At 39.8% G+C, this 11,092-nt stretch overlaps 1 protein-coding gene across 1 annotated transcript in view; it reads right to left on the reverse strand.

Moving 5' to 3' along the window:
• The window catches only part of LOC149228412 (uncharacterized), a 266,450-nt gene extending 256,815 nt beyond the window's left edge, over window positions 1-9,635 (reverse strand). Inside the window, exons 1-2 of the mRNA XM_089378193.1 lie at window positions 9,238-9,635; window positions 8,540-8,725 (exon numbers count right to left, since the gene is read on the reverse strand). Of these exons, the coding sequence (XP_089234319.1) occupies window positions 8,540-8,725; window positions 9,238-9,360 (309 nt within the window). The 5' untranslated portion in view covers window positions 9,361-9,635. The remainder of the gene's footprint in view (window positions 1-8,539; window positions 8,726-9,237) is intronic.
• Between the last annotated feature and the right edge of the window lie 1,457 nt (window positions 9,636-11,092).

The raw sequence follows: 11,092 nt of genomic DNA on the forward strand, positions 1-11,092 counted from the left end.
GGAGTTTACACCCAGATAAAGCTCCAGGCCCTGATGGATTTCCCATCTCCTTTTATCGAGAATATTGGCAGATGATTAAAAAAGATCTCTTAAAGATGATTCGTTGGGTTCTAAAAAAAGGCAAAATGGGGGGATTTACCAACTCCACCTATCTGGCTTTAATCCCAAAAGAGAATCGACCTTCCACTTTTTCCAGATTTCGGCCAATCTCTTTATGCAACTCAGCATATAAAATTATTTCAAAAATTCTAGCATCCAGGCTTAAACCTCATCTCCCATTCTTGATCTCTGAAAATCAAGGGGGCTTTCTCCCCAATAGGCACATCACTGACTCTATCCTTCTTGTGCAAGAGGCCATCCACTCGAGCTTAAGCAGAAAAGAGAAAGGGTTCGTTCTAAAGTTGGACCTTGCAAATGCTTTTGATAGGGTAAGACATTCCTACCTGTTTGTTGTTCTTCATAAAATGGGGTTTGATCCCTCCTTCATCACAATGGTCAAGGCTTGTATAACGGAACCTTGGATCTCCCCTTTGGTTAATGGGAGACCGTGTGCAACCTTTCAATCCTCTCGTGGCCTCAGACAAGGCTGCCCCCTATCCCCTTATTTGTTTATCCTTATGGCTGAATCACTCAGTCAAACCTTGGATTATAACCGGAGAATAGGTCTAATCACTGGCATCAAGATTGAGCAAGGAACAAAGAATATCAATCATTCTCAATTTGCAGATGACACTCTCCTAATAGGAGGAGCATCCATCACTATAGCAAGGCGCTTTAAGAAGATCTTGGACCAATTCATGGATTACTCAGGTGGGAAGGTCAACCAGATAAAAAGTTGTATATATGGTTGGAATACTCCAAATAATACCATCCACGGCATTGCAAGCATCTTTGGAGTCTCCTGCAAACTAGTCTGGAACCATTTCTCCTACTTAGGGATGCCAGTATGGGACCGCTGAAAGCTGATACCTGGAACGAAATCCTCGACAAAATAAAGAGAAAAGTGCAGCAATGGGGCACCATGTGGTTGAACCCAGCAGGACGACTTGTTCTTCTAAAATCAGGTATAGTTTCTCTTCCCATATATCGTTTTTCCTTATATCAAGCTCCAGCTGTTTTCCATCAGAAAATGGAAAGAGCCCTCAAGCATTTTCTTTGGGAAGGAGGGAAAACGGATAAGAAAAAATTCAATCTTGTAAGCTGGAAGAATATAATCCAATCTCAGGAAAAAGGAGGACTAGGCATCAGATCACCAAAATTGCTAAACTTAGCCCTTGGAGCTAAAATCGTATGGAGGATGATCACAGGGCCTACAGCGTGGTGGAAGAAGATCTTAGAGGCAAAATATCTGAGCTGCACAAGGCAGCGACTCCTGGAGACTAATATTCCCAACAGAGATAGTACAAAAATTTGGCAACTTTGCAAGAAGGCTATTACTTTTATGTCTCAGAATATCTCAAAGGTCCCAGGAGGGGGGAGCAGTATCAATTTCTCCACAGACAGAATTCTAGGGCAGCATCCCATTGGAACAAAGATGGAGGTAATCCCTGCCATAAACTGGCTTAATGGCAAAGGAATATTGCACTTGGCTCAAATATCACAATGGGACAATCACTCTCAAGCATGGACAGGATGGAAATTCCCGGATCATCCCAGGGAGTTAGACACCAGTTTCACAGACCTAAAGAAGCTCCTACACAGCAAAGCACCAGTCCAAGAAGGCATGCATGATGGATATCGTTGGGACCCAACTGGAACTCAATACACGGTTAAAGCTGGTCATGAATTTCTTTGTGACAGCACCTTCCATCAGGAAATATGGAACCAATGGAAACTAGTATGGAGAGCAGAAGCACCTCCCAAAGTTAAGTTTTTCATTTGGCTGCTCTTGAAAGGAAAAACACTAACAGCTGAAAATTTAAAGAAAAGAGGCATAATGGGGCCATCCAGGTGCCCAAACTGCTGTAGATCAGAGGAAACAATGCAGCACCTGTTTATAGAATGTCCGGTGGCTGACGAATGTTGGAAGAAGATGGCCTCAATAGGGGAAGCACCCTGGGAGCCTCAGGCAACCATTGCAGAAACGATTCACAAATGGAGGAAGAATTGTCCATGGAAAGAGAAAAGAAGTAAATTGGCGCAAAGGGTATGGAACATCATTCCTCTAACTCTCTTATGGCGCATATGGTTGGCAAGAAATGGAAAGGTCTTCCAGGAGAAAGGCTGCAGCGCTAGGATAATGTGCCACAAGGCTAAAATGTTAGCGGTAGAGACAGTCACAAATCACACCAGAGGCAAAATTGATGCAACAAATTATAGTATGGAAGAGAGAAATCTGCTCAGCTATGTATTTGAGAACATTGCTAGCGCTCAGGAAATAAGCAAGGGAAGGACAAAAATGAAAGAAACAAATAGCGCATGGAAAATGAGATTAAAGGATGAGGAATTTTCGAACTGGCTGGGAAATTGTAACAGGTTCTGCTTATTTTTTGACGGTGCTTCTAAATCGAACCCGGGCCAAGCTGGTGCAGGGGGCCTAATATGCAATGCAAATGGAGAGAGCATTCTTCATTTCGAATGGGGGCTAGGAGAGATCTCCAACAACAGAGCAGAGGGATTAGCACTGTATCAGGGCCTCACACAGCTACGAAAGTTAGGGATAAGAAAAGCAGTGGTGTTTGGGGACTCAGCAATAATTATCAGGCTTATGGCGCAGCGTCAGAGCACGCCAAATATACTTCTTCAACAGATAAACCACCGGAATCAGATCCTCCATGCATCAATGGAAGAAATCGTGTATTATCACATCCTACGTGGATTGAATAAGGAAGCCGATAAGCATGCCAACAGGGCATGCGAACGATCCAAGGGCAGCCTGAGCTGTAATAACACCGTTTCTTTTCAACCGTTACCATGAGTCCACAACACTCAGTCAACAGCAGGTGTACCACAGCTGACAGAATCAGCGACATCAGACAAGTAAACAGTGCCGACGACAGAGCAAGTAAGGTGGGCAGGATTTGGCTCAGAAATGTGATCAGGATATCGCCTCAACGCATGGGAAACAAGAGAAATCCAGGAGAAAATCATCCTTATAGATTGATTCTATTTGTTGTAAAAGATTTGCATTTGACCATTCCGCAGATCGCCATGAGATGCAGTTGGGCATCTTCCCGCTTTCAAAGCACGCAAATGAACTCTATTTATACCCCAGGCAGCAAACTTCTTCAAAACATTAAGAAAGGCAGTTTCTACAGGCATCAGAATTTCAATGCTCCCGCCCTCCTCAAATCAGCCCAAGGTAGCTGGTTCAGTGCTCAGCAGAATCGTAACAACTCTGAGAGAGCAGTAGTAGCAGTCTGCTGTAATCGAATTAGAGTCCACAGAGTTCGCAGGTTTTGCGTTAAAGCGGCCGACACCACAGACAGGAAGCATTTAGTGATAATGGCCCGCTCAGAGGATTGTTTTCACTGCAGAGATCTTAATGTAGAATTCGAGGAGCTGAGAGCGCAACAGCGCATATTGGAGGATCAAGTCAAAAGCTTGGAAACACGTATGGAAGATCAGTATAGAATTCTCAATGAAAAATACAGGGCAGAAATCAATCTGTTCCTGCACAGAGTTTCCTCTTTACATGAGCAATACAATAACTTGGCAAACCGTTGCAGCCACGCAGAAGAATCGATAGTAGTTCTCAAGTTCATGATGGACAAAAAGCTCAAGGAAGCCCCTAGCTCCTCCAGCGCAAAGCAGAATGAACCAGACCCAAACCCAGAAGCGTCCACCGCTAGGAAGATTAGTCATATAGATATAGAGATAGATTAAATATGTTTTGTAGCTGTAAATTTTGGTGTTTGCAATATGTAAGGATTTATAGTAGTGTAGGAAGCTTTAGAGGGAAAAAGACTAGAACAAGGATCAAGGAAGGGACCCTTTTTGTAATTCCTTTGATCCATGATGTCCAGGAAGTACTGTATGCATGGAGAACTGACTCTTTTTTTCAGTCTATAATATAGCAACCGAATCTTGTCTAAAAAAAAAACATCGACGAGTTGAAAAAATCGCGATTTTCAGATGTTATTGGGATTTTATCAGGATTTTTTCCACATAGGTCTAAACAAGTTCTCATGTATATTCAGGTTCATATTTAACATAATAAGGTTGAGTTTATTGTGTGTGCTTACTATCAAACGAGGGTTTCATGTTAAATTGTATGTGATGTGTTTGACGAAATGTCCTTACATTAATAATTAGTAGAAGATCATTGACAATGTCATTTTTCCAAAGTGCTAGTTAAAGATACCTAGATGGTAATTGTGAATATTTTTGCAAAATCTAGTTTGGGACATTACACAGTTGTACAGTCATTGAAACCACTCAGACTCAGACAGCAGTGCATGGCCATAATTGAGGTGTCTGACCTGTGCATGAACAAAGGACTGCTACAGCAGTGGTATGGCATATATGGTTGGTTCCACTTGTTGGTCACTTTAGCAATCTACTCTTGTTCTCCTTGAATGCACCCTCCCCTCTTCCAACTCTCTTATTGTCTTCTTATGTGTGTGACTAACCTCTCCTATCTTGATCGCTCCTAAGCTTTGGGAGAAGGTAACTAATCCCCTCAATCCTAGCTGCCACCTATCTCAATCGTAAGATGTATGGCTAAAATTAAATCCTAATCTAAGTCACTAATGTTCTAGAACTTCTAGAACATTCCACTTAGATATCTTAAAATTAGTTGAGTTCAAAACATTAGACTTACACTTTTTATTTTATTTTTAAAGTGAAATTGCAATATAGAATTATTTCCCCACATCTCCTAAGTGGTCACTAATAAAATATCTCAAACCACTTCGTATACTTTCATACTAAACCTGTGCAATAAATTCCTACTCGAGCTACAATTCTCAACATAAGGATCCATAGCCTCGATTGACTCAACACTAAAGAGCATGTCTCAAACTAAAATGGGTCTAGAGCACTGAAACCCCAATTATGTGTAGGGACTGATGATCTCAATCTCCTCCTCTCTAAAGAAGAAGTGGTGATCAAAGAAGCCATTTTTTGACCCATTGAAGGTCATAAGCTTGATTTCACCTAAGTTAATTGTCAAATGTAAAAGCCCATGGAAGAGGGCCAACACATATCTCTACAAACCCTCTAAAGAAGAGGCCAGGAGGATCACATCATCAACAAAAAGAAGAATAAAAATCAATACATGGTGGAGGAGACACCCATCACTATCCCAGATATGCTCATGAAGAAATGATTCCAATTTATCGAGTAAATCTCAAACAAGTGGGGAAATAGCAAGCACCCCTGCCTTCAACCCAATAATGCTCTTGATGAAATTTGACACTCCATGTGTTGTGTGGAGATGAACCAAGATAGACTCATATAGGCACACTATGGCTTCCAAGAGCTCTAAGCCTCTATAATAGAGTTGCTCATGGAACCAAGTCAAAGGTTTTCCAAAAGTCTATGAAGCAGCAATAGACTTTCAGATAGCGATGTTGCTCGAGGATCAAATCATCAACGAAAAGAACAATAAAATTCAATACATGGTGGAGGATGTGTTGAAAAATGTGTAACTAGGTTCAATCATCATAAATATGAAATGTACTTTTGATTCTTGTAAATTGTCAAATGAAAGAAAATTATTATTATTATTATTGGAGCATGGCTTTCATGCTCAAGGTCTTCTATTTTATAGGTCAAGCACCCATTGAGTGTTTCTAGGGTTTGTCCTAGGTCAAGAAGTCAAAAGAGTCATTGTCATAAGTTGAAGACCCCTTCGGGCACATTGTAACTTGTAAAGAAAAATATTTTTGTCCTTAAAAGTGTCAAAATACCCTCCAAGATCAAGTCAGCCTGACAGCTGGCAAGTCGACCTAATTTGAGGAGCCATGTCCACCTTTGAGAAGCCTATATAAAGGAGGAAACTCGACCTCCTTGGAGCACATTCATCTCTCACTCATTCAAGCAAAGGAAGAAGAGGAAGAAGGCAACGAAGAAGGAAGAGGATGAAGAAGACTTGGTTTTGGGCTATTTCTCTCTCACACGTGCGAAGGAAGGCTAGGGTTTCTACAACATATCTAGGGTTTTCCTCTACAAGTTCGATCTTGAAGAAGAGAAGGCAAGAAGGTCAAGCGAAGGTCACAAGAAGCCATCCTCAAGCTCCAGAAGTCAGAGAAAGCCAAGCGAAGGTCTAAGGAAGTCTTGGGAGGCTAAAAGAAGCTCACACGTGTGGCAGCAGCAACAACGGGAGGGCCGAAAATTTCAGTTTGCAGTAGAGGTTGAAATTCTACAGCTAGAGGTTGAAGTTGTGTTACTGGAAGAGATTTGACTGGGTTTGACTTGGACAAGGAAAGCACATCATCCGGAAAGGTTGGACTTGGTCTTGGAGGGTATTGGTCTTGGTCTAAAGGTCTTGGAATTCGTCAATTAAAGAATCTATAAGGAAGAGAAGAGATTTGCGAGTTTTCCTCTCGAGTGGAGACGTTTTGGTCCTAGCTTGCAGCCTATATTTTGTGTTCTTGTTATTCTTGTTTTGGGTAGCTATTTGATGATACACAAACATAAAAATAATAATAATAATAAGTGAAGCTAATAAGTAAGAAAAGTAAAGAGACATCACAAGCAGTTATCAAATAAAGAGAAATCACTCTAATCATTGCCCTTTAGATTTCTCGACAGGAGGTACCCATCACTATCCTAGATATGCTCATGAAGGAATGATTCCAACTGATCGATGTAAATTTCAAACAAGGATATAGCAAGCACCTTGCTTGAGCCCAATAATGCTCTTGATGAAATTTGACACTCTGGGTGTTGTGTAGAGATGAACCAAGATAGACTCATATAGGCACGTGATGACTGCCAGGAGAGTCTCAGAAAATGCCAATATTTATAAGCCTCTATAATAGAGTCGCTCATGGAACCAAGTCAAAGGCTTTTCAAAAGTCTATGAAGCGGCAATAGACTTTCAGACAGTACTGTTACACCTCCTCAATGATGGTTCGGGCCCCAGGGCAGGAGGATGTGATTGATAGTTTGATAGGCAGGTCAAAAACTAGCATATACTCTAGTTCTAGAGTGTCTCCAATCAAGCTCTCCGCGGAAAGCCTCAGATGGAGGGCAGTAGCGTACAGCTTCAAAAAATGTATGACCCACCATAATCATCTTGTAATTGTTAGGATCTACATTGAAAACCAATTTGTGAATTGGATGGAAAGTATGGTAGAGTAGTGAATAAGTTCTTTTGAGAAATTTGTGAATTGGGTGGAAAGTATGGTAGAGCAGTGGATAAGTTATTTTCAGATTATGCTATCAGAAAGATGCGATGAGCAGATGACTGTAATGAATTGTCAAGACTGATATAAGTATTTCTCATATTAGAGAGTGGTTTTTCCCTCTATAAGCCGTGTGTTATTGATTGGGATGTTGTTGATGGTATAGAATAGCACTGGATGCATGTCTGATAAATAATGGTCACTGTTTCATGAATATAAGTTTAAATTCTGTTCAATCCAGTTTCCAGTGATTGACTTTTTATTCTTATAGCTGTTCATTTTCCGTGTTTGAGTTGATTTTGATCATGACAAATGTGATATGCACCCATTAATCTGTATGTCTGCGTGTGAGAGAGAGAGAGATTTTCTAAGGCCAGAAGGCTGTTGATGAATTTAGCAGCCAACATGTACATATAGATTAACATGTATGCAGAGCTGGTTGGTAATTATTTAAGGAAAGCTTAAAAAGTGGGATTTTATACAGGTGCATAACAAAATAAAATACACATATAACACATGGAAAGAATAATAAAACTTATTGACACCAACTTGAACAAGGCTACTCGCATAACATTTACGACTCAGGTTAATCATCTCTCATTACATTACCATATAGCACCCTAAGTTGGCTATGTGTTTTAGCTTTTAACCACCTGACCACTAACCTTAACATATAAGTGTTAGAACGGTCACAAATCACTATTAATGTTTACTAAATGCTCACATGATATAAAAGATATACTTAGTTGGAGTTCAATGTTTGCTCCTCCAAATCACAACTGAACTTTAAAAAGCGGTTTGTCTCCAAGAGCCCTAATATTTGTTGCAGCAAGAGCTGCAAACCTCAAACTCAAAATTTGACAGCTTCATCCCCCTTTCAAATGAGAGATGCTAATGTAAAACTTGATCCCCTATTCGACACTGACTCACTGAGTGCCTTCACCAATATTTATACTCCTTCACTAACAACAATGTCTACTACTTTAATGCTAACATAATATAAAACATGTATTCAATACCAAGTCGAAGCTTAGTGTTTGCTACTCCAACAAAAAATTCGGTGTAATTGGATTGATTGTAAACAATTAAGATTCAAGAATAGAACTACTCTGTGAACAACCTCTCTCTACATGTTCTTGTTATCAGCAAAGTGAAACTAAGGATCATACAGTTCCAAACACACAATCAACTAAAGTTCAATACCTTTAAAGCAAATGCATTCAATCAAAATCAAGCTCTTTGCTTACCAAAGAAACAACAGGCCGGGCAACCTGCACAGTTTGGAGTAACGTGGCAGAATTAAAGTCCCAAAGGCGTAATGTCGCATCCAAAGATGCTGTCCAGCATTGGCAAATAATTTTAATTACGGGGCCACTGACAGGTACAGCAATGACTGTTGTGACTAGCCCTCTGTGGCCTACCAACTCCGCTACCTGCATATAAATGTTGGCAGAAACTATAAGCAGACCCCGACAAGAAACAAATGCAAATTTTGCTACAATCTCATCTCTTTTGGTCTACAGTGAATAGACAGTTTATTTATCCTTTAATCACGAGATGTCATGACTTATTTCTTTTACTTTCTATGGCCAGAAAATAACTGTGCTATAATCCATCCCTGCATCCCAAGCAGACACAAACACTGAACAGGGACCCGCTGGGCCTCGTCTCAGGGAACTCTGAGAATCAAACTTGTACTTCCGAGAGTCAAAGGGTGCTGCTGCAACAGACCACTGATAGTCTAAAGTTTAAATCCCATGGGAGTAAAAGCAAAGTAACAGGAAAGAACTCAGTCCTGCTTATGAGCATGGGGATAATATAAACGAAAATTTAACGAAAGGCACTCAAAGGTCCTTTTTTGTTAAAAAATAACATTATAAATGGTAATCGTCATTAAAAGAGAGCAGATGGGATGGGAATGAAATAAGAACATAAATAAGCTTACCAGCATACCGGTGGCCACGCTATAGACTGAAACAAAGTTGCCAGTACAAACAAGAAGCTTTTTTCCATCGTTGGAGAATGCTGGCCGACTACGCACAAGATTGGTCCCTCCGGCGGTAACCATTCTGCCCTCGTCTCTTCCCTCGCCCGCTTGTATGTTCTGGTTGTCACAGCAACAATAAGAGCGAAAAAATGCTCGACCCACTTACTTCCTCGATGAACAGATTTCCCGTTTAAACTCGCTTCTGATTTGCATAAGACTTCTCGCAGCCTCCAACGAGGGTCAGGGAACGAATTCGAGAATATGGTTGTACGAGGGTTTAAGATCCTGCTCACTTGCCTTACTTTTTTAAATTGCGAGGGTTTAAGATCCTGCTCACTTGTCTGACCTTTTTAAATTGCGGGGATTTCTTTGTAGTAAGGCAACCCAATTTCAATTTTAATAATTTTAACACTAAATTTACATTTAGGGCTTTTTAACACTAAATTTAGTCTTTGTCGAACCTAATTTATCTTTGGGACTTATACGCAATGTAATTTTTTAAATGAATGTAATATGAACTGTGGTCGTGTAGTACATCTTTAAAAAAAAAAAAAAAAAAATTAGATGTTTGAACAAATTTATAAATTTATGAAATATATTTTATACAGAATGTATTTTTTTATTTTAAATGAATGTAATATGAACTATGCTCGTTTAGTACATGTTTTTTTATGAAAATATATTTCAGCGCCGGATTCCCAGCTGAAATAAACCTAACAAGTAAAGACTATGTGTGGAACCAGAAGCTTGATTATGAAAGTGTCCTCTTCAGATGTTGATCATGCTTTGAGACGGGGCATCTAGCCAAAAATTGCCCAAAAGCCTCTGAGAAAAATTTTGCTAGAAAAAACCACCACAGATCTACATGGTGGGAAGGAGCACAAAAAGAACACTACACTGTCATCAAAGAAGAATATTCTAGAGAAAACTCTGAGTCACAAGAAATCAAGGAAGAAGGAAACAACTCTCAAAGCAAGCAAGGAGAAAGCCCGCCCCAACAAATCAACAGTTATGAGGATTTGAATACCGCAGAAAATAAATCTTCATTTAACAACAAAGCAGATCTCCTAAACCAAACTTCTCCGACTATAGATCGCGAAGCTAAGACACCAATGTCCCAAGAACCAGAAGAGATGAAGGAGATGCAAGACAAAGGAAGTTAGAAGACCGTAGAGAAAAGAAAGAAAGCTACAACACCAATCTCGCCAAGAAAGACGAGGAGCCAGACAAGTAAAAATTAAGAAGATTGTAGGTCCGATAGACCAATTTGGTCTCAGTGGACGTTAACCATCATCATCATCATATATATATATATATATATATATATATATATATATATATATGTGAGAATGTTTGAACAATTTTCAGAACTAAAAAGCATCATAATATTATAGTGAGAGAATATAATGTTTCAGATTGTACAAATAACAGCATTCAGGAGCTGTAGGATCTTGATTTTGGAGATACATCTTGATAACATAAGATTCCATTAAGAGCATCATTCGTAAACAAAACCATGTATATATGCACCACATACAAGACCAATTCAGATATGAAGAACTAGAACATAGATACCGCTAGGCATCATATATCACAACATGTTCAGATTTTAGAAACAAGAGATGGAAGGGAAGAAAAAACCATATAAAAGTCAGCATCCAGGAATAGAGAAATCCTGGATGAGCCAGGAATTCTCGCCGAAAACAACCTTCATGGACCAAGTCTCTGATCCGAGAAGCAGACCCTCCTTTGATAGGCAGTCCGCTATCTGATTTTGAGCACGGCATATGTGTTGAATTGAGCTATCTTTCAT

This window comes from Pinus tabuliformis, chromosome J (assembly GCF_031772625.1).
Source record: "Pinus tabuliformis cultivar Carrire ecotype Pingquan chromosome J, CPIR1, whole genome shotgun sequence".
NCBI classification, from domain to species: Eukaryota; Viridiplantae; Streptophyta; class Pinopsida; order Pinales; family Pinaceae; genus Pinus; species Pinus tabuliformis.